Genomic DNA, 24,047 nt, shown 5'->3' on the forward strand with positions numbered 1-24,047 from the left:
GCCACAGGCTTTGAGGAACGGGCAACCTGACTCCAAACCCTGTAAGAGCTGTGCTGTAACTGGCCACACCAGACTGCAACCCCACACATCCCTGCAAGACTGAAAACCCCCAGATTTGGCTCAATTGCAACACCCCCCCAAAAAAAAGGGAACTGCAAATGAGCAACCAAATTTGTCAACATGCCAGCAAATTAAATCCTCCCCAGTAGCCCCACAGCTGCAGTTGCGAACTTCCTGCTCTGTTCCACTCAGTCACCTTGCAGGGGGAGGACAAACACCCAGGAGAGGAAGGAGGGAAGGGTGGGGTGAGTGAGACCATTGGGCTTGGCAAATAATTCACTCTGCATGTCTGTGGCTGAAGAGGAAGGACCAGGACCAGAGAGGTACAGAGCACTCCTATGGCTGAGTCTGTTTCTCCTTTGCTGCAGAAAAAGCAATCAGGAATTGTCCCATAAAAGAAAGAAAGGTGACACAGGTATTTTGTATGCCACATGTGGGTGCTCAGACATGGACTGTCATCAGCAGCAGGACTCCCTCCTACCCGGCCCAGCAAGGAGGCTCTCAGCTCAGCAGCAGCAGCTGTAAATACCAGTGTGAGCATGGAGCTGCCCACTGCTGTTTCCTGTCCTTTCCTCCCTAGGAGCAGCACAATCCACTCTCCAGCATGGGTGCAGCACAGGGCCCACACCTTGAACCCAGCCCTTGCTGCAGGGATTGAAGTCATCCTTCATGCAATGCCATGGCAAACACCCTGCCACGTGCAGCCTCTGCTGCTGCTCCAGTGCAGCCTGGCTGCTGCAAGCCATCACATGCTCCCACAGCAACACTGCATCTGCTCCTCCCTTCCTCCTACACAGCCTCCTCCTGCTCCTCTAGTCCCATGCTCAGGACTGACAAATCCAACTCAAGTGATGTACTCTCATCTCGCTGAGTATCAAAAGCTCCTGGGAAGCTTTGCTGCTCACTGCAGGAGCAGGTGAGATGCTGCAGCTCGCTCTGCTGCAATGTTTGGAAACCACCACGAGCAGCAGATGGGTAGCCCTTGCTGGGAAATAAAAATAAGTATTAAAGCACTTGCAACTGCTCAGCAAATTCTCTCTCAGCTTTATGAAAAATGGTATTTCTAATTCAGGCTGTCAGATGCTGGGACAAAAACCCAGAGTGAGGAATACAGACACCAGGATACAGGGAGCTTAGAAAACTGCCTTTATTCTATTAGTTCTTGGAAAAATGAAAATACAGAAAGAGTTTAGTTGGCTGCAGAACAGCAAGAAGTTCACAGGTTAGGAGTCTGATCACTACATGGTAACCAAACTTACACAAAAAGTTTCTTTTTTTTTTTAAGTTTTGAAACTGGGTCCAGCAATGAATTTAAGGCAACTGAACAGTTCAGAAGCTTTGAGTGTGAGCAGGCTGTCTTTTCTCATCCCTACAGCATGTTACGGAAAAAACTCCTCCTGGGTGTGCAGACCACTCAAATCATTCAAATGGGTCAGACTCTTACAAATGAACAGGGGAAGAGGATCAGCTGCTTTCCACCGGACTTTATTTTCAAATACAGTTTCTTAAAAAACCCAGAACACCTTAACGCAGAGGTTACAAGTAACAGTATTAGGAAATCCAATTATACAAAAAATACTACATCTAAGCTGGGGTAAATAGATTTATTTTTGGTAACATACATTTAAACTGGCACTAATTACACAGTAACTAAAAGGTAACTAACATGAAACCACAGAACCCTCACTTTTCCTTAGCTGAATGGGACTTGGTCATTTCAGAGTGATCACATTTTCAAACTAATGTTTTACACCAAGCCATGAAAATCAGATCTTCCTAAATGTGATAGCACTGAAGCTACTCTTGATTCCATACAGCCATGTAACGGTTGTACTCAATTAGAATAGGACGTTAGTTATAAAGTAGTTACAGACCAATCCTCTGTGTTGACAGCTTTTTCTCTTTATATAGAGACAAGAAAGAAGATAGAGAATTGTCTTCAATTAGCGCCTGGCATATCCTGTGAGTGCAGAAAAGGTTTGTTAGAGGAATGTTGAGGTTAACCTTGGGTGCACAGATGAATTTGATGCAGATTGTTATAAAAATCATGGTTGGCTTCTAAATACTGGTAGCAAGATGACTCGATTTTTAAATCTCTTAAGTAAATTATAGATAATGAAAAAGGCCAGTAATCATACACTAAGATTAATAAACAGCACTTCAAAATTACTCAAGTGCAGGGTGCTGCTTTGGCCATCTTCCTCTGGCCATGCTTTATAAGAGAAGGCACCCGGACTTTTTCTTGCCACGCCGGGCTTGCAAAGCAGCTCTAGTGGCCATTTCAAACACCTCCCTCACACCGTCTTTGGTCTTTGCCGAACACTCCATGTACCCGAATGCACCAATGCGGTTTGCCATATCCCGGCCTTCCTCGGGTTTGACAGGCTCCTGGAACAGCACAAAAGCAGCAGTGAGAACAGCCCAGACCCACACTGCTCTCGCCCTTCCTAACCAGCTTCCCAACAAATGCAAAGGAACTTCTGGATTAAGCACATGTAATGAACGGGTTAGTTAAAAATCCAATGTCAGAGGGCATGATCAGTTTTCTGATATCTCTGAGCTTGAAAGCTGCAAGACTTTTTGAAACTTGAGCAAGTGACTGCCTACTTCTGATGAAACATTTATGCAATTCTTTGATGCCATTGCAAAAAAGCCTATGAACAAATCCCCAGATCAATGCCTCAGTCTTTGTATAAAATCTCCAAATATTATGCCAGAGGTGCAAAGATTCCTGGACAGAGCAGAGCATCTGCAGACCCATACCCAAGCTGGGGGTTTCAAGCTCAAACAGAAAATGAAACCTGGTGTTGCTCATTCCTGAGCAACAGCACCTGTGGTTATTACCCCAGAACACACACCAATAAAAGTGTTTGCTGTCGCATCCTGAACACACCAAACAAAAAACAGCTCCAGACTGCATGCAGAGTGCACTCAGTTAAAGACAACAGACACTCCTTGCTGTCTGCTATGGGTAGGTGTTGATCACACAGCCCACAAAAACCAGCAGCCAGCTGTAGGTGCCTGTTTATGCTCTGCTACAGCCACCACACACTTTTGCCATTTATTGTTAGACTCTGAAAGGAACCTGCCTGCTTCATTTTGGCCAGCTCTCGTCTTGTGTGCTCGTCATTCCTCAGGTCCTTCTTGTTTCCTACCAAGATGATAGGCACGTTGGGGCAGAAATGCTTCACCTCCGGGGTCCACTTCTCTGGGATGTTTTCTGAAAAAAATAAATAGAAGCATGACTACAAAACCCCACTTCTGGGGAGAGTTTTACTTTAAAGCTTTTACATGCTTCCTGAATTGTAGCTTGAAACCCACACAGATACTCTTTTTTCTACTCTTCATAAGGAAGCAAATAGAGCTGTTCTGGTGTTACCAAAAAAGACAAGCCTGCCTGTGGTAATTTGAAGGCTGAAGGACATGTAACATGTGGGCTTCTCTCAGCAGCTACCTGACAAGGGTTAGCACAAGGGACTGGAAAGTTATGGAATATTTTGCTTCAAGAGAAACATTTTATTTATCTCCAGAAGCTAGAGATAGGCACAACACCGAAGTCTAAGTTTTAACCTCACTTCTTTTCCTAAAGCAACAAAAAAAACCCCTCTCAGCTCTACCCATACTGTAGCAGAACTGTTCAACACACTAATTACAGATACACAGAAACAAAGGCTTGAGGTAAGTAATTTCCAATCTGCTATTTCTCCCTACATGCAGCAAATGAATTTGTTCTCATATACAAGCAACCTCCTCCTCACATCCCTACATGACTTATTTTTTTAGTGAAAGGAGGACTTGGGGGCTTTTGAAAGCAAAACCTTGACAAATTCTATATAGCAGGAAGTGCTGAACAGCCTAAAACATCTGGCTGTGCTTTCATAAGTTCTTAGACACTTGAGATTCACCAGTGCATGTACCTGCAGGCTGCATAACCACTTTTTATCTTCATGAAATTCCATTCAGCTTTTGAAGAGACATTCACTATTATGCATTATGGCATATTTTCTTGCTTGAAGGAACAACTTAGACAAGGATTTTGAAGCCAGTTTGCACTACAGCCAAAACATCAATTCTGCAGCTGCACCTGGAGTGTTCAAGTGTGCTGGCCTCTAGATGCTGCACACCTGAAAAGCTGCCTGGAGGTTCACTGCTCTCAAGGACCCTGGCACTCAGATACTGGTGAGCAGGAAGGGAGGAGAGGGAAGAGAATTTCTACAATCTGGGCAAACACAGAGTGCTGCTGCAGCTCTTGTGATTAGAGAATTCCCTAATGTCTGAAAACTACACACTCAAACCAGCACCAATTCTGAAACCTGGAAAGCTCTCAAGGGAAAGGACATTCTACAGTGCAATTTCCAAGGGGAATATATTGATATGGAGAAGTGGTTCTGATTCAGTTAGAGATCTACTTACCTAAACTATCAGGACTATCAATTGAAAAACACATAAGTATAACATCAGTATCTGGATAAGAAAGCGGTCTAAGTCGATCGTAGTCTTCCTGTCCTGCTGTATCCCACAAAGCCAACTCAACCTGCAGAATTAAGATAAGGGGTTAGTCAGATCCAGGAAAGTTCTGATTCAGAAGCCAGGAACTCAACAGGAATGAGTTCAATAGCAATCACAGTCAGTACCATTCCAAAAGGAGGAGACTACAAGTTCTCTTTTGACAGAAGAACTATTAGTAATTTTGCATTCTGTAACTCCAAAAATCAACTTATTGCTGTTTATGAGTCTTTTATTTATACCTATGACCTCTGTCATAGTCCTCTAAAAGGATGTAAAAGCTACCAGCAGAAAAGCAAGACAGAAGAATGAAGGGAATCAGCTCCAAAGGGCTGGGAGACTCTGACAAGTACCCCAGAAATACCAGCTTTCAGTGAAAATGGACTCAGTATATGCTTTTTAGGATTATGCATATTTTCAATGGGTTTACAGATGGAACCTGTAGTGACTAAAAAATGTCAAGATTGTACTTATTTGTGCACAAATTTAATAAAACTGATTTGTGTGTAAAGCTTTGTAGAAGCTTTTACGAAGAAGTAAAGCACTTAATGTTCTCAGTATTTCTACTTTTGCTGAATCCAATAGGATTGTTTAAAACTATATAAGGAATAGCCAAGATTTAAACCAAAGGACTTTAAAAAGTGTAATCAAGCTCTTTAGGTCTATATACTCTTGCTTAAGATTCTCTGATCAGTCTGCCTTTACAATGGATTGGGTGACTTCTTTAAACTCTTACATTTAAAAATTCCAGAAAAAAAGTCCACAGCAGCTCAGATAAAGACAGATGGGCAGAACTGGAACCCAAATGTGAGCCTGCTTTTGCAATGCGACTGGCTGTTTAAATTGTGAAGAGACAAAGCCTTAAGCTGCACACATATACAAAAATAATCTTCTGTATTTCAGTAAGAAATACTCCTCCTCTCAGAGTCACCTCTGCAGTTGCCAATGTGAATTCTGTGGCAAATGTTTGTATTTTTAAGAGATGTCCGTTGACGGTTCCTGCACATGAAACTAGAATCAGCTCCTAAAATCCATATCACCTACCATCACCTCTTTGTATTCATAGCACTTCTGGACATTTCTGGTAATGCTTTGCTAGGAAGACAGAGGTAAGTGGCTGTCAAACAGAAGAGGCTTAAGCACTGCTCTCCTACAAACTTTTGTAATCAAATTTTCTGAAGACCAAAAGCTTAGGTAAAATATATCCTCTAATTACAAAAAAAAAAAATCAGCTAATACTGCTCAAACTTCTCATGCTGTTTTCCTTTAGCTACTGGCTACATATTGCTGATAGGGCATGACTCCCTGTTCACTCATTCAGAGATGCAGAGATTCAGGCAGAAAGGAATGAGGAAGTTAGATTTGGTGATAAGAGAGAGAAATGGATATCATATATATTTCAAACAATAGGCCTGGGAGTGTAAGATACAATATAGAAACTGTAGAACCTGTCACTTGGGAAAAAAAAACAGGTCCTATTACTAGTCTAAAAGTACATTTTCTTTTACTGATTCACAACATGGGAGAAGAAAGCTCTAGACTCAAATAGCGTGAACTATCATGAGTAAATCCATAAATAACCCATCCCTGTAACACTAGGAAATTCAATTTAACATAAACTCCAAAGCTAGCTCAAAACCCTCTTTTTCTCCAGTCAGGATCGAGAGTGATTTCAATCCATCAGTCATTGCATCTGAACTAGAATGGACTGAAAAACAAAAGGACTCAAAAGGTCCCACTGATTAAAAATCTGACTTTCAAAATATTTAAAATTAAAATGAAATATTTTAATAATTAGTTTACTGAAGTACAAACTAAAGATGAAGCTCAGTGGGTGCCAAGAATTGTGTTCCTTCAGATAAGCAGGACAGATGATGCTGATGTACACTACAAAAACCAACCTGTCATCTGTTCTCAGAAGGATGCTGCATGCTGCCAGGACTTAGTACGAAAAAAAAAAACCTCTCCAGGAATTAATAATTATTAATTACAATACCAGGTCCTTATCAAAACAAGGACTCTGTTCCAAAGGCCAGTAGCCCCAATGCCCTCAGTATCTTTGCATTGCTCCATCCCCTCCCACCTGCTGCATTCTACTCTGAGCATTCTACTCAGACTGAGTGCATGGCTTTTAGAACCTCAGCTGTGTACAGTTAGAAGCACCCTGTTAAACAGACACTGGATATGAGCACATTCTAACAAGCTCAGTACTTTTTCCCACAGGAATATACTTACTATTTAAAAATATATTTACAATATAAGCACTAAGCACATGTGCTAACCACATATTAAGGAACTGTGGAGATGTTCATGCTATTCTGAACAAACACCAGTTCATTCTGGCTCTTGGAGAAGGGTTCACATACCTGCTTTCCATCCACTTCAATATCTGCTACGTAATTTTCAAAGACAGTGGGAACATACACTTCAGGGAACTGGTCTTTGCTAAATACAATCAGCAGACAGGTCTTTCCACAGGCACCATCTCCCACTATAACCAGCTTTTTTCGAATGGCTGCCATAGCTGAAAAACAAAACAATGACTTGTTAATTCAACTGCTACAGCTTTTAACTGAGATACTAATAATTAATAAACCTGAGTCTTCAATTAATAAGACCTTTTAAATTGATTATACATGTCCATTAGAGAGACAGACATATTTGGACTTGGGTTAAGTTCAGATTCCCATCCTTTTAAGAAAAAAACACTCCCCAGCCCTTATCAACATACGAGTGAGCCACTAGGCACAAGAATAATAAGAAGGAGAGCCTGGTGTAGCATTTATTGATCTGTTCTATCTGAGATAGCAGCACCCAGAGATAACAAGTGAGTGAGCAGCACTGTCCCAGGGCACCTTCTCAGAAGGGTATTCCAGGTAAACATATACAAGGTGCTTCATATTAAGGAGAGTAACATTTTCTTATCACACTGAGTTGTCTTAACTACAAAGTGCCAGTCAGCTGGACTGAGTCGCACCTGCTGCCACATCAGAACACCAACAGGAGGATCTCAAGGTACTCAGTTCCTCAGATTACAACCACCACTCTGCAAAGGATTTTGGCAGGACACATCTCACTCCTCAACCCGCTTTCCTGGGCATTGCTGCTCCCAGGTTTATAGAGCCTGCTGTCAGCTTGCAGTAAGTGAAGGGGTACTTAGAAGTGGAGACCCATTGCTGTGCAATTAATTGATCTGCATCAGGACCATACAAATCTTTGACCTGCTCATAAGCAGGCCTCTGGCCTCAAAAAGACAGTACAGAAGCTTGAAAAGGTCTAAGGAAAGCTTGGAGTCAGGGTGGGACCAAAGGAGATGGTAGTTTTGGATCTGGCAAAGCAAACAAAACCAGCACTATGTATGTGCCTAAGCACTATGTATGTGCCTGCTCTCTCTTCAGGTTTTTATTTATGACCAATGAAAGGACAAGCCAGAGATTTAGGGAGTGACTTGGCTACACAGGAGTGCAATGAGGACAGAACCATACAACTTTCCTCTCCATAACATAAAGGCACTCCGGGGGAAGCCGCTTAGTCATCCCATGAAGCTTCCTGGAAACGGAGCAAACAGCAATGCCACCACAATACCTATGACTGCATGACCAAAATACCACAGAGGGAGCACCCTGTGAGCTAACTTTTGCCATGACAAACCCAGAAAAAAGTTTTCTGAGGATGATCAGGGCTGCTGGGAAGGGGAGCAGGCCTCAAAGAAGCACAGGAGAGGTTTAAAGGACACAGCAACAACATTTTATCCTTTTCACCCCTTCTCTTGCCTCATGAAATTAAGTAAAAAGGTAAAACTACCATCTAAAAGCAAACCTTGGTAGTGCTAGGTGGTGAACAGGCAGTGGGTATTACACAGATTCTGTACTTCTGCTCCAGGTACCATTTCAACCCAGCAAGCAAGGGTCAAGGACAGCCTTGTCAGATACCAGTGCTCAAGTGATCCACATCCATGTCTAAAGTGAGTCTCATTCACCTTGCAAATATATATGTACACAAGTTAAAGTTATTTACCCTAGGGACTTGGGGTTATTTTTACATTTGTGGACAGTTTTAAATGATCCAAACCTTATAAAAGTTTTCTTTCCATCGTTTTAGATGGTTTGGAATACTTTCCAGCAATGGCAATATTTGAATTTTACAGAACTAGAAATTATCTGTCCTCTGTACTAACTCAAGGTTAACTACTTGTAACTTCTATTTAATGTCAGTTTTGGCTAATCTGCCCTTCAAGTCCTACAAAACTTCTGAAGTCATCTACTCATGTGCTCCACAATATTTACAGTGAGGAAAGAAGTCATCTACTCATGTGCTCCACAATATTTACAGTGAGGAAATTTCCCTCAAGGTGTACCCTCACCCTTCTTTGATGTAATATAAGCTCATTGCTGTTTATGCTGTTTTTTGTGGCCATAAAGAAATGGATTACTCCCTTTCCCCAGTGCAGTTGAGAATCCATGCCTTCATTTAGCCTTCTCTTCAGGCAAAACAATGTCAAGCCTTTTCTGTAAATCATATTTCCTAGGCTTTCCCATTGCTCCCTTCTGGGCAGAGTCCAACTGGCACAAATTCACCAAAGTGTGGAGCCCAAAAGCTGAATCCAGTATTTCTACTAGGGCTCTATGAAGAGTGCCCAGAGCTGAAGGATTAATTTCATTGATCTTCTGGGACACCCTGCTGCTTAAATACCAATCTGGAATTTTTCTTTCTTCTTCCCCTCCCCAGAAGACAACACTGTTGATAGTCAGCTTTTAAATCCTGATAAGCTCACAGACTTTTTTTCATTCAGATTCTATCCAGTGAGTAGTTCTCTCTTCACACAGCTGAATATATACAGCCAGACTTTTATTTATCCTTATAGTGACTGATGGTTTATTCTGCCTGCAGATTCTAGCTCTGCCCTGCAGTTTAATCAGAGTCTGTCAGATGCAAGTTTAATGGCAGTGATTCCCAGATAATTATCTAGGCCATTGATGAAACAGCCCTGGAGACACAGTGGGCAGCTGATGAAATGGGATAACCTGTCCTTCCTTGCTATCCTCCCTCCTTCTCCCTTCTGTGCTGGTGGCTGGGACTGGCCCCTGGTGCCTTGAGTTACCTGCAATATCACTCTGGGTAGGTGACCTTTTGGCATCACCTAAGGATAACTGTATTCTACAATGGATTATCAGATCAACTCTATCTTCCTCTAAATACTTCCGTCACCTGGATTATTTTTAAAGTGTTCCTTGCCAGTTGAATTTTATGCTTTAGCCTACTACATACCTATGCCTAAAGCCTACAAGGAAACTACAGTTGTGTAAAAAAAAACCCAAACCCATTATTTAATGCAGATCTTTCTACAAATCTTTCCCAAAAAAAAAGCTTGAAAAATTTATGGATAGACATATGTCAAAATTATTTCAGGAGCTTTATTTTATCTCCTTAGTGTATTTTTCCTCAGAAAAGCTATCATTAAACTCTCTGCCTGAACGCTTGCTAAGATGGCTGAGATCATTTGGACCCAAGATGCTCTTCAGCAGTGTGTGCTCAGCCTCTTCCTTCCCATTGCTCACGACCCACCCCATGAGGCTCTCCTGCTCACAGAGTTCTGTGTAGGACTGTCACCAGGACATATCAAACCTGCCCAACGGTCCCCTCCACCTAGTACATTCAAAATCTAGGGAATTAAAATTCAATCATCAGCAGCTTCTAGAGGATCCTTCTGGACCATCACAAAAAGCCTCAACCACATTATCATTTTTGGTGACCCATGGTATCCTTGTATTTTTTACTTTAATTTCACCTTTCACAGCATTACCACAAAACAATTCCTTCTAGAACAAGTGTGTTGTATAAAATTCAATCCAGGAGGGAAAGACCACCACTTATAATCTCCAATTTTCAGAAGCAGCCCAGTTTATAAATGCTGGGTAGATATAAATGCCTCAGGATGTCAGCTCTGATCATTAGACACCTCCATTTACCTTGGAAGGAAGCCACCAAAAATCACAAGCACTTCTTTCTACTTGTCATTACCAATGAACCATAGAATGGTTTGGCTTGGAAGGGACCTTCAAGATCATATAATTCCAATCCCACGACATGGGCAGGGACACCTTTCACTAGACCAGGTTGCTCAAAGCCTCATCCAACTTTGAACACTTCCTAATTTAGGAATTCCTTGAATTTCCTTATTTAGAGGATACAGTTTACAGATCAGCACCTTTCAGCCAGTAATTTTTAGCTAAAATAAATACATTCCAGTGGGCAGCTGTAAGGGGTTGTCAGGTCTGGCAAAGACTCAGAAAAACATCATCTTGGTAGCACAATAGAGAAAAAAGTGGATTGTTAGAATGGAGCTGTATCTTAGTGGTGCGTGTCGCAAGGACAACACTAACAGCATTCACAGCAGCTGGGTCTTTCTGCTGCGATCTGACGTGCTCTGGGTTTCTTCATCAAGTATTCTGAAACATGGAAATACATCAAATTTGTACCAGCAGTATGAGGGATTCAAAGCACTTTGCTGGCCTAAAGAGTTTCATTTAAGATGCACATTACACACAATTTACTATTTGCTGCAGCACAGCTTTTCACCAGTGAGCACAGACCTACATCAAGAGCTAAAACACCTCTATGAACTACCTGAGAGGGTGTAACACACAGACCAAATCCATGCTACTGCTACCTCACTGCAACTGAACTACCCATTCATGCTCTTACACAACACATAGAGCTGGGACAGTCCAATAAACCCAGAAAGCTGCTGGGAGTGCATCACTGGTGATGCACACAGAACATTGAGCAAGCAATATTTTATCCCAATTAGTGTAGCAGAGTGGCTGCAGTCATCTTCTAGGAGAATCTGTGCTGTCTTCTGCAGCAAGGCAAGAGATCTGCAATTTTTCCTACTCTTATATGAACCACTCCTCCCACCTCTGAATTTATAGGATTCTCATAACCAGCTAGTCTGCTAGATTCAAAGTGGAAACTCTCACAACATGACTCAAGTGACTCATCTGAATGGAAGAGATTCAATTATGACATTTCCCCAGCCCCAGCCACTGTCTTTCATAGGTATTACAGGAGCTTTAGACATCATTTACTCAATCCCACTAACATCACAGGAGGTTACAACACAAGGAGCTCCTGTTTGCAGAGCTGCCAGACTAATATCCTTGTTACAGGAGGCTGCTGTTTCTAAGTGCAGTGACGCTCCAAGACTCCTGCAGCATAAAGCCCTGCTTGTTAAATGAATCCACCAAGGACTGCAGAAGAATTAAAAATGGGGAAAATAATTTTTTCCCCATGTTCTAAACATACTCCCCCTCAAGTATTACCCTTTACAGCAAGGGAATTTGCCTCTTCAGCATGCTATTTATTTTTCCTAGGAACAACTTTTCTAGAGCCTCCTCTCCTGCAGGTCCCAAGGCCACACATCATGAGTGAGGATTGTGGACACACTGTTGACATCCTGAAGTTGGATAGGCTAGCAACAAATATGCCAGGTTTGTCTGTCTCACTCTGGATCTCATGCTGGAGAAAGTAACTGATGGAAGAAATAGCCCTTTACCATCACATAAGTATCACAACTATATTTAGTTTCAATTATCAACTAACTACTAGTAACTTTATGTTGCCTGCTATGTTATAAAGGCAGATCATTCAGATAATGCAGACTTTTGTAAAAAAAGAAATTAAAAAAAAAAAATTCTGGATTATTGCATGTGAGCAAGAACTCAGCACAAGCAGTTCAGCATGCAGAAAGGATGCTCCCAGGAATGGGGGAGAACATCCTTCAAATTCTTTCCCTCCTAATCTTGCTGAGGTCCTTAAAACCAAAATGTTGGAAGGTAAAGGTTTTGAAATCTGCAAAGACTGCCTTGCTGCTGACTCCTCAATACAGCACTGAAGCAGTTTGCTGCTGAGTGAATTACAGCCTGGCACTTTTCTCACTTGCTTTATTTCCCTTCATTCAGTCAGCCCTGCCCTGGGCAGCAGAAGGCTGAGGAGCAGAAGAAACCCTGCTCAAGTGTCTCCTACCCTGACCAGTGAGGCCCTGTGCTCTACCTACCACAGGGGAAAACTGACTCTGTGCCAGCTCCTCAACTGCCTCTGCCTCAGTACCTGCATTTACTGTTAAAATACATGCACTTTTGTTCAAGTCTGAGGTGGAGGAAGAAAGAGTTTTCCCAAAGACTCCAGGGATCAAGAGGAGATGGGTAGGCTTTTCTCACAGTTTTCTTTTGGCCACTTAGCAAGTTTGGGCATCAACATCGAAAACTAGCAAAGCAGTTTGGAGTCTGAAGTTGATCAGCCCAGAAGCAAACAGGACTGATTTTAGGACAGCTGTGTACTGTCAGTGAAGAAAGAGACTGAACACAGACATGTGAGTGGGTGAAGTGACCCAAAGAATATGACCAGGGAAGGGGTCAGGCAAACAGGCAAGGAGGAGAATGGCAGAAGGATGTAACCACTCCACTAGAACAGAATCCAGCATTCTCACATCTCCCAACAGCAGGCAAGCATCTCAACCCTCTCCTCCACTAAAGTCCCAATGGAAAATGTCAGCAACTATGCATTCTGTAATCCTTTTTTTGCTTCTCACTTCTCATTAGTGAAAGCACATCTAAACAAATACCAGAAATACTGCAGCTTGCTGCTGAAATGCTAATCCTGCTCCCTTAAATCAGCTTCCTTCAGCAAATGTAAGCCTATGTGTGCTATCATGCCATTTTTCCCCACAAAATCAATACAGGATGGCCCTGCTTTTATATAGCAATAGTTGTAAAGAAAAAGAAACCGTGACCCCAATTCACCTCTTAGAGAAGCTGCAAACTGGAAAGTCAACAGCCTTGGGACTGAAATAAAAGTAGGAAAAAAAATATAGAAAAACATGACTCAATCACATAAAGGAGTCAGATACAACGTATGTTTCTGGTACAGAGTTCATAAAAGATCCTGGAAGATGTACATACCCCAAAACATGCAGCAAGCAACCACTTATTTATTGTCTGAACTGATGTGTACAGCCACAGTGACAGTAAAGCCAGAACACATGGAGCTCAGAGCGATCTGCTCTTTTGACACCATGAACAACCTGAAATCAAGCATTACTGGGATGCAAACTCAGTTCAATTCCAAGCCACCAGAATCAAAACACTAAAAGTGTGAATGTGGTCACCTCCATCAAGAGGACAGTCAACACATTTCATTGTAATGACTGAGATTTTCTTAATTCTGTGCAAGTTTGCCTGTGGACACTTGCACTCATAAACCAAAAAGCCACATTATTTAAAGTGCTGCTAACAAGGCCTTTGAGAAATAGCTATATTTATATTCCTTACTGCAGCCAGTACATAAAGCAGTTTGACATTACTGCAAAATAGACCTATTTCTAACTACAGCACTATGTGGGAGCAGTTGGCGAGAAAAAGCTATCTGCTGGGGCTTTTTGGGAGGGTTACATATGAAATCTAACACTTGAAAAAAGTTCCAAAGGTGGCAAAGCATAGGGCAGGCTACTGATGTTGCACATTAAATTTAATCCACAGAGAAATGGATTTTTTCTCTTGTAAGACTGAAGTACAATTGAAAAACCAACAAAGAAAGTCAGCATAGTATCCAATGGGATCAAAGACTGAACACAGGTCCTTTGGGAAGGTCTTTGTACAGGACAAGCTGAGTGTTCATCTTTCTGGTAACAGTTCATTCAGCCTGTGTCAACCAGGCTCAAGTTTGGCATGTTTTACTAGCTTGGAAAAAGTGCCTTGCAAACAGAGCTGTACAATTCCAGAGCCAGCTTTAAACCAGGAGCAGCATAGCTGTGTTCACCTTCAGCTGATAAACCTCCCAGGTCTCAGCTAACTCCACAAATAACCAGCTCAAGCCTCTTTGTACTACATCACCAGAACTGGGAACAGGGTCAGCTTAACTGCATTAGGTCTTAGCAACACTGGTTGCTAGCCCCAGTGAACCCTTAATGACTGATCAATTTTATACAATCAGTAAGAATTATCCAAAAGTTTAATAGGCATGGGCATACGGTGCATCTTCGTTAAGGACACAGAATGTTGTTCATGCTGCCTCTGCAATGGCTGTGATGGGGCATGAGATTCCTCATGCAGCACAAAGGCTGCCAGTGCAATGTTTTGGAGGAAACCTGAATCAGCCGTCAGCACTAGATCCGTGTTGTCATGTGGACACAGTGTCTAATCTGAGATATCATGTGAAGTCTCAAAGTAGGATTCATCCTATCAAATTACAGCCTTTGCCCTTGCCTTCCTCTTCAGGAAAAATCCTGTGACACAACACACAGTTCATCTTCCTCTAAGAGAAGAAAATAGTTTTGGATTCTAATAAATTTGCTTGATTTTAAAGCACCACAGGAAAGAGCAAAACATATTGCTTTGCTCTCCTTCCCTGTACAGAGCACCGGCCCATGCTTTACAGGAATGATGCCTCAGCACTGCCAAGTGCTCCCAGAACACACAAACTATCTTTTTTAAAACACCCAAATCATGACCTGTGCAATCCTCTACACCCAGCACTGTGTCCCACAAGCAGCTCCAACATGGACACTGACCACTGGACCAACTTGTTTCTCACAAACTATCTGTACTACAGGTTTACACACATGGAAATAGGGACATTGAATTAGGACTTGGGTCTCTCCATCTCAGTGCCTGGCATAAGCTGAGGAGTGGATTCTTGTGCTAAAGGAGAAGAGGAAAAATGAATAAGAAGATTCTCCCTGTATGCTTGCCAGCCTTCAGCTCAGGAGCTTCTTGGGTCAGATGTAGTTCTCATGAATTTGGTAACCTCAAATAGATTTCTCCTCCATGAGCTTGTCCAGACTCCCTTTGAACCCATGTAAACTTCCAGCACACACAACATCCTGCGGAGGGAGTTCCCACAACTTAATTACACATTGTGTAAAGCCACTTCCTTCAAATTCAAGATTGTCCCTATTAGTTTCTTTTACAGCCTCCTAATTCCGAAATGGAAAGGGAGTGAACAATTTGCCTCCGCTCACTCTCTTCCTGCTGCTCACATAACAGCCTTTCCAGACTGAAGCACCCTAACACAGGGCCTTAAATTACCTTTACACCTTTGGCAGTAGTGACTGTCTATTCCTGGCATAAGGAGTAACAGAGTGGTGGAGGTGTCACGGTGAAGTGCTCCAGGCAGGAGAGCCCTGGAGACCCCAGCAGCAGAGGTGCACCGTGTACCTTCCCATCCCACATTGTCCACCACAGCTCCAAATGCCCCAGGGCTGCTGCAGCACAGCTCCAGGAGCAGGAGCCTTAAATCCATTCACTCAGTATCAGAGAACCACACCCTGAGATGCGTTTCAGGTGCCAACAAGCCACTGCTTGGTCATTCTCCAGTACATTTCACCCCGTGCATTAACTCAAGTGCAGATCATCTTAACTTTAAAATAGCAGTAACAGAGAATCCCATAAGATGCTCCTCACTCCAGCAATTACATTTTCTGCATTATGATGAGGTTTTTCTTATCACTTCCTCACTTCTTTGGCCCATGCACATTTCCCGTTACTGGAATTTTGCCTTTCTTCCAGGTGACCACTAAAAAACAGCCCCAGAGTCCAACTCCTTTTATGCTCTCACTACAAACAGATTCACTTGAGTTTCACAGCTGCCCTCTTTCTACTAAATTTAATATGAACCATATTGATTTTGTTCTGGCTTAGTTTCTGACTGAAAAATGACATGCAATTACTGTCACATACTAACTGAAGGCTAAGATGAGCACTTACACTTAAGATCAAACTAAAACAATTAACACCTCTTGTTTCTACTTCCCCCCAGTCCAGGCTGAGTGACATTGCCTTAATTCTTTCCTGAACACTTTGTTACTTATTCCATTATTGTACCTGGGATTGATGTCTTAGTCTGATGGGATTACAATAATTAAGATTGTCCCACTTCTCTTTATTATTACTGCATATTAGCATTCTTTCAAACTCAAACTGCTGCAGTATATAAAGAGCTTTCTGGGGAAAAAAATTACATAAAGCCCCTCCATCTTCATGTCAGAGATCTTCAGAGCTGAAATATATATCAAAACAGAGGTGTCAATTACAAGCTCTGGTCAGATTAGGTGTGCAATATCATTCAACCTTTTATTTTTAACTTAATGAGATAATCAGAATACCTGATTACACGGAAGTTCTCTGTGTATAGATAAATAACTGCCAAAAGATAGGAAACCAGGCAGAAGGAAATGCTCAGCACTCTCAGAAAAACACCCGTGGAACCTGCACAGCTCAACGTTCATAAATGACCTGAAAAAGCAAAGAAAAATAGCTATACAACAAAATTTACTGGTGATGTCAAGATGTAGAAGTAATAAAGGCAAGGGCTAACTTGATGGATTTCAGAACTCTAACAGGCTCTGTGCCTTGGCAGTAAAATTTGAAAGAGAAAAATGTGAAGTTACATGCAATGTAAAAACCAGATAAAATTTCCTATACAAAATGATGGACTGGGAGCTGATGACTGCTACTCAAGGACAATATTCAAAGGTTATATAGCTAATTCCTTTAAAATACAAGCTCTATACTCCAAAGTACCACAATTTTAAAGATTCCAGTATTAAGAACTAGGAGAAGAGGAACAAACCAGAAACCATTAAGATGATGTTGGAATCCATCGCATGACTGCATCTTCTGATGTGAGCAGCTGTGATCCTCCCAGGTCAAAAGGCTATAAATGAACTGGAAATGACTCAGAGCAGGGGCACATGGATGATTAAACTACACAACAGTGACCATAAGAGGAACAACTACAGCAGAACTGGAAAAAGGACAGTCTGGAAGAGATGCAACCACAGAAGAAAACAAGTGGATGCTTCTCTCAAATCCTAAGGAGCAGTGAGCAAAGCTGGGGCCTGAAACAAGGACAAGAGCACATGGGATAAGCCAGCTTGAAAGCAAAGGCAGGCAGGCCTCCCAGCAGGACACATGGCAAGGCCTCACCACATTTCAACTTTTTAGATCCATAATTTCATAGTTATTTGAGCTCCCTTTTCCTCCCAGTTCCTTTCCACAATTTTGAGCTTCTGTTTTCTATTTTCTGTGTTCAGTTACTACTGTTCTCTTATTTCATCTGTAGAGCTTTCTTGCACTTTCTTGTTTTTTAAGCGTGAACAAAACAGATGCCTTCATTTCCTTTCCAAGCCAGGTTATTTAATTCACATTCAACACTTGGTAGGAGAAAAATACTGCAAAAGAAGGCTCCTGAAAGATCTTTTTTAAGCATGTTTAAGTCAATTTTTAAAAAAAACTTAAACCAGGAATATGTGCAAGAAAAACTCTGTCTTAACACTGTCAGTGTGCATCCTGTTAACACCAAACTTAGCAGGGTGCTCCTGATCAACTACCTGAAAAGTTCACCCCTACACTGTGCACCTCCCTACTGCTACATAATTAGTAAATTAGCACAATTTCAGAACCCAGGGAAGAAGACTAATTAGAAGATTTCTCCCTTATCCTCCTCTACCATGACAAGTCCCTCTCCAAGGCTGAAGGCAAAGTTTGGGGCAGAAAGCAGGATTCTGCAGTTGCTGTCCTTGCCCCCCATGGAACACTCTTGCTCATTTGCCCCCACTCACGGCATCTTTGCTATCTGTTGGCACAATGATTATGAGAGCACTTCTCTTACGCAATACCGAGTCCCAAGATTACTTTGCACAAAATGAGATTAGGGCTTAATATTGAGGTAATTATAGTAGATCTGTGGATTTCCATGTGTGTGTAATCTGCAAAACGCTTTGCATTTGGGCCAGTTTTTTCTTGGTGTCCTCTTCCCAGACACCTCCTGCATGTCAGATGGATGTGGGGCACATCACACCGAGCAAGGCAGGCTTCTGCTTGGGTGTGGTGGCTCTGTCTTCAGGTGCTGGCAGTAAAGCACACATGGACAAGAAAAACTAACACTAACTTTTCCAGACAACCATCTTCTTGCACCCACAACTGACACTCAGCTGTGTTGCTCCCTCCTAAATTGTTGTCATTCAAAGCACTCTGTGGCGCTGCATTCTGCGGTCCCAGTGCAGACTGAGGGAGAGGCACCATCGGTTTTGATCTAGACCAGATTGTGCTTGGTCATGTCTTTGCCAAGCTGAGGAGTTCAAATCTTTTTAAGCATCCCTTGTATGGAATCCATTCCTTATCTCTGATGACTCTTTTCAGCCTCATCTTTGCCTTTCCAGTTGCAATGTATCTCAAAGCACATCTTTCTTTGTGCCAACCCACTGTAATCAGTGTGTTAAGGACTGAGAGACATGATGCTATCCCTCTGTTTTCCTGTTTTCATTCCTTTCCCAAAGCCCCTCATACAAACTCATATGATCTCTGTTGAACACTAAACTTCCATTTTCACAGAATTGTGGCATCTTCCTTCTAAGTGGTAATAATTAACTTTTACCCCATCAGTGCATAAATAAATTAAGACTACCTGCCTGTTTTGTATTTATCTGGAATAAATTTCATTTGGCATTTTGCTGCCTGTAATTCAATCAGAAGGACAAACTGCAATTCTTCCTAACCAGCTCTGGTCTTCCCTTCTTCCTCAACACCGTTCTCAAAAGGTCATTTATGGATATGCTGAGCACTAGAGATGTAACACAGATCCAACCTCTCTTGTCCCAACCTTCCCTTCTCTGTGCTTCTCAAGTTATCCAAAACCTCCAGTAGATATGAGCTGCACCATTTCCTTTGCAAAAGCCACACTGGCTTTCTGCTACTCTAAGTTGTTGGTCCATCTGGTTAGCGCTTTTTTTTCCTTTTTCTTTTTAAAAAGGCACTGAACTGTGATATCCTGCTGAACTATCTTTAAGAACTGCTACCACACAAATCATCTTCTACTTCTGTGGCTTCAAGGAATTGAGAAGTTACACAGAGTGATTAGTAATTCGGTCATTTCAGGCCCGAGTTTCCTTTGGAACCCTTGGGCAAGCACCATCTGCTCTTGGCATCTCCTAACTGTATTTATCACTTTGCTCTATAAATTACTTTGCTGACAATTCAAACAGAGACAGATCTTCCAATGAGTCCTGTTCTCCATAAAGAGAATATCTGGCATGGAACCTCTCTGGACTCCTGGACTCCTCCACAGGAAACAGGAAGGCACATAAGTCATCTTTCTACCCATGGCTTCATCATCAAATACTTCTTTCACTTCTCCATCTATTGGTCCTCCAGAATCCTGCATCTTTCTTGTTTCTGATGAACTTGAGTTTTTTTTTTTTTGCTATTATTATGATGTTTCTCAAGAGTCTCTCTGGCAGGTCCTTGTATTTTTCATTTGACTCGCCACAGTTCATGTCCTTATTTACTTTTCTGGTCAACTTCATGACTTTAAACTTTCTGAAGGCTGTATTCTTATTTCTAACACTTTCTTTATCCCAAACTGCATGCTCATTCTCATCTGTCAACATTCCACAGTATAATTTAAAATCTTCCCAACAACATTTTCAATTTCAAGCGCAGAAGCCTCGTTCTGCTGCGGTTTACATGGAACCCAGCCTTTCCAAACAGCTCTTGGACTGAGGTTCAAAAAATGAGCCAATTCACTTGGTCAGCACCCAGTCAAGATCCCACTGTGAGACAGCCTTCTCACTTCACACAACTGCAACAGAGCAGACAGGAGGTGAAGAATAAAGAACCTCCAGGTGTAAAATAGAAAAATGAAATGCTGGCAAAGAATGTCAACAGAGATAGCTGCTAGTTCTTTCAAACCACTGACACAGGCAAAGACCATTTTCCTTAAAACTGTGAAGATGAGGAGAAGGAATCCCTTTGTGCACGTCCACACCAGGAACCTGCTCCAAATGGACAGTTCAGGCCAGGTGAGACAGAACTATTTACGGTTGCAAAGCACTGCTAATTAACTGAGCAAAGAGACTGAATTGAGCTCTGTTTCTGATTAAAAAACAGTAATAAAAAAGCAAGCAGAAAACCCACAACTGTCAGAGCCTGAGGAAAGCAAAACCTCGTATTTGGTGTACTGCCCAATTTTACTGGGTATACTTGTGACTCTCCATCTGTTCGTTTTACAAGGGACCTTGGTCATGAAAGGTGGTCAGAGAAAGACAGCAAACCTCCTTCTGATTAGTTTAATTAGATGATTCACTTAGGAAGGACTGGAAGTTAGTTGTGTGGATGGCAAATACCTTAATTAAAAGGTGGTCTAGAGGTATTTTAATTCAACTTTTATAGTCTCAAGTGTCCTTCCCAAATGAAAAAATGGTGATAGAAAAAGGACAGAAGAGAGGATGGATAGGGGAGTGTCCCTCCACCAACTTCAATTAGCTTTTGGACCTTAATCACATTTCAGAATGAGTGGCAACAGAGATCCCACCAAGACCAGAAGGCACCCAGACATCGAATGGGAGTGTAAAAGTAGCAGTAGCTTAACCAGTGTACCACACACAGTATTTTGGGATATTTTTGCATATTTTTGAGATTTACCAAAAAGTAATAAGCAACTACCTCTTCCTATTTAGCTACCCACTATTTATAGCAGGAGAGGCATTATACCAAAAGGCAAGGAGCAGAGGATTTTCATCATGCATTCAGGTGTGGACAGGTGCATAGCTGTACCCTGAGAATGGAATGAAGGTCAGCTGTCATTTGGTGCATTTACTTTGCATTGCACTGTTCTGTATTACAGTTTCATCCTCATTATGTGTTTTACTAGGACAAGCTCATCGTGGATTAATTTAAGATTTCAAGGGCACACTTGCTGTACTTTATCAACATGCTAACTTCCTCAAACTCACCCAATTAGACTTCTCCTCCATATTAGCTCAAACTGCACTTAAAGACACATTGTAAGGCAACAGAGCAGAACATGAGAGAAATGAGATTTAGTATTAAAGGTAAAAGATGGTGTGGAGACTTGGAAAGAACCTGATGATGCCACAGAAGCAGATTATAAAATGCTAGAGAAACTGAGAAGGTACACTTGGCTAATGGAAAGGTAGCCAAGGTCATAAATATCTAGTGCAGAGCAGACCACAGACATGGTGTGAAGAAGAGTCCACAGGGTTCTGTGCAACTCAAATACATTGAGAGAAAAAGACTGGGAGTAAAAAAAGGAAAAAACAAGAGTTACTGTCAGAAAAATGAGGAAAGATGATGATACTTCCAAGACCCGTCCAAAACATTTTAATTTGGAATTTACTTATCTGAAGAGCCATCACCAGTCCCACATCCTGGTGGCAGTTAAGATCATTTAGGATGTTTTTACTGTCAATTCCTGGCTCAGAGAACTCCCCGCCTCTGGCGCTCGGCTGCTGTGGCACTCGGCCAGAGCGTGAGCTTGGTGAACGAGCAGGGATAACATGAGAGCTGCTCAGCTGAGCTCTGCTGTGACTGAATTTATTTTGCCCCTTGTGTGAAGGTGCATTCATGTCTTGAAAAATTATTTTTAAAAAACCCACATATTCTAGTGTTAAATGATACAAATCACCCATTCAAACTAATTTATGTCAAACATTTATGCTGAATATGCTGCTAAACATTCCAGTGAACTAATTAAAGTGAAATAAGTCTAATGCTTTTCTTTCTTTAGACATGCAGCCTTGGTCCAAATCAGTGCCAGAATTAGACTCCGTATATTTGAAAGAGAAATGCCAGTGCTGTGTGGCTGGAGTCCTGGATAAGACCAGATCAGGGCAGGAGGAAAGCACACATGTATCAGAAGAGCTTCCAACAGTAAGCAAATATTTTCACAAACAATCTTTTCAGGGAGGGAAAGACTTAACATTTCCATACTGCAAAAAATATCCTGAAATAAAGCCATCAGAGAGCTAATATGAGTCACAAATAACATTTAGGGCACATAAAATTAACTTCTGAGATTTTTGAGATAAAAAGAAGATTCACAGAAGTCTGTTTCTGGAAGAAGTTCACCATTTCAAAGCCACACAGATGGCAGAATTGACACTTAGGCTAAGCTCAGGAGGGAAAAAAAAAAAGCAACAACAAACTTAACATTACCTAGGGAGGTCTTAAGGTTTAATTTTCTCCATATACTGTATCACACAGAGAAAGGGTGGGTGGGAACCGCTGCTCCTGAAGGGTTCCCCTGCAACAAACAGGTGAACTGTACCAGGAGAGAAACAAAAGCTGGATATGAGGCAGCAACTAAAAACAAACCAACCCCCGTTCCAGACACCTCTTAAAGGGATATCAAAGTCGTGGTATCATTTGACTGAGAACAATACTTCATCCTGAGTATCTGTCATAACTAACTCTCCAGACCTCTGGGAAAAGTTTTTTAGTCTCACTTTTAACACCCAAACAGCAGTCTCGAGGTTCCTCTTGCCCTGGAAGGAAGCGGTTTCCTGGCAGAAAAGCCTCACGCAGGGTGCAGTTTAACACCGGGCACTTCTCAGCCCAGGGAAGGCTGTCGGGGCACAGGATTCCGGTCGTGTCAAACCACCCCCGGCGTTTTCCCGGCCTGCTGCAGCCGCCCCACGAACAAAACACCGTCCAAACTTTCCAGTTTCGCTCCAAAGGCCGATTCCTCCCCAAGATAAAAGTTCAACGGCGCACAAATCCCTGGTAAGCCCTCCGCAGGCGGCCCGGCCCGGCCCCGAGTGCGGCGGAGGGCCCGGGTGCGACCCCCGGGTGCGACCCCCGGTGCGGGCGGGGCGCGGCCCCGGCGCTGGTGACGTCACACAACAAGCTGCCACTCACCGGGGCACCCCCGGTGCCGCCCGTGTCACCCCGCGGGGCGGGGGGCAGCGCCGCCTCCGCCTCCCTCCGCACCGCCCACGACCGGACGGCGGTACCGGGTCCCGGGCGGGGCGGAGGCGCCTCCCGCGAGGGAGCCCCGGGGCCGCGCCCCTTCTTCCCCTCCCCTCCCCCGCTCCCGCTCCCGCGGCCCGGAAAAGGCCCCGTTACCGGCCCCGGGAACTCGCGGAGGGGCCTGCCCCGCTTGCCCTTCCCTTTTGTGCGCGGCGGTGGCGGGGAGAGGCCCGGCCGGGCCCGGCCACCCCCGCCCGCAGGCCGCGGGCTCTCGGAGAGGGCGGGCGGGCCCCACCCGGCGGCGGGAAGGGGGAAGAGGAGAAGAGAAGCCGGCGATCCGCCCTCCCGTGCCTCCCGGTCGGCAGAGAGCCCCCCGGTACCTGCGGCCTGCGCTGGTCCGGCTCCCGCCGCCTCCTGCTCCACAGGCCCGAGCGCGAGCGGCGGCGGCGGAAACGGGCGGGGCGGGCCGTGCGCGCTCCCGGCTCCGCGCGGGGCGCGCTCCCGAAGCGCCCCGCCCGGCCGCGCGCGCGCCCGCCCGCCCCACAGCCAATCGGCGCGGCCGCGCGCGGGGGCTGCTGGGAAGGGGCGCTATAAAAACGGCGGTGCTATTTACGCCGCGCGGGTTGGGGAGCGGCAGCGCTGGCTGTGGGGTTGTTTGTGCAGGGCCTGCCCTGTCCTTGCGGTCTCATCGGTGCTTACCCTGTGAGGAGCGATCGA

The 24,047-nt window shown here is 43.4% G+C and overlaps 1 protein-coding gene across 2 annotated transcripts; it reads right to left on the reverse strand.

Annotated features, from left to right (window-relative positions):
• Window positions 1-1,183: 1,183 nt before the first annotated feature.
• On the reverse strand, window positions 1,184-23,822 carry RHOA (ras homolog family member A). Of its 2 annotated transcripts, XM_033071735.1 has the most exons (6): window positions 23,711-23,805; window positions 16,727-16,856; window positions 6,933-7,090; window positions 4,474-4,594; window positions 3,150-3,280; window positions 1,184-2,448 (listed from the first exon to the last, which is right to left on the reverse strand). In XM_033071735.1, the coding sequence occupies exons 3-6, from the start codon at window positions 7,086-7,088 to the stop codon at window positions 2,275-2,277; spliced, it is 582 nt and encodes a 193-aa protein (XP_032927626.1). In that variant the 5' UTR covers window positions 7,089-7,090; window positions 16,727-16,856; window positions 23,711-23,805; the 3' UTR covers window positions 1,184-2,274. The 2 variants fall into 2 exon arrangements, with proteins under 2 accessions (XP_032927626.1, XP_032927625.1); XM_033071734.1 differs by lacking the exon at window positions 16,727-16,856 and having other exon boundaries at window positions 23,711-23,822.
• Window positions 23,823-24,047: the final 225 nt, after the last annotated feature.

The sequence above is a fragment of the Catharus ustulatus genome, chromosome 13, assembly GCF_009819885.2.
Source record: "Catharus ustulatus isolate bCatUst1 chromosome 13, bCatUst1.pri.v2, whole genome shotgun sequence".
NCBI lineage: Eukaryota > Metazoa > Chordata > Aves > Passeriformes > Turdidae > Catharus > Catharus ustulatus.

Excerpts from the sequence above, each read along its gene's own strand:
- RHOA (XM_033071734.1), bottom strand. The coding sequence starts at position 7,088 with ATGGCAGCCATTCGAAAAAAGCTGGTTATAGTGGGAGATGGTGCCTGT. Across the intron at positions 4,595-6,932 it reads TTGAAGTGGATGGAAAGCAG|GTTGAGTTGGCTTTGTGGGA; the intron begins GTATGTGAACCC and ends TTAATTCTGCAG. Across the intron at positions 2,449-3,149 it reads AGCTGGCCAAAATGAAGCAG|GAGCCTGTCAAACCCGAGGA; the intron begins GCAGGTTCCTTT and ends GTGCTGTTCCAG.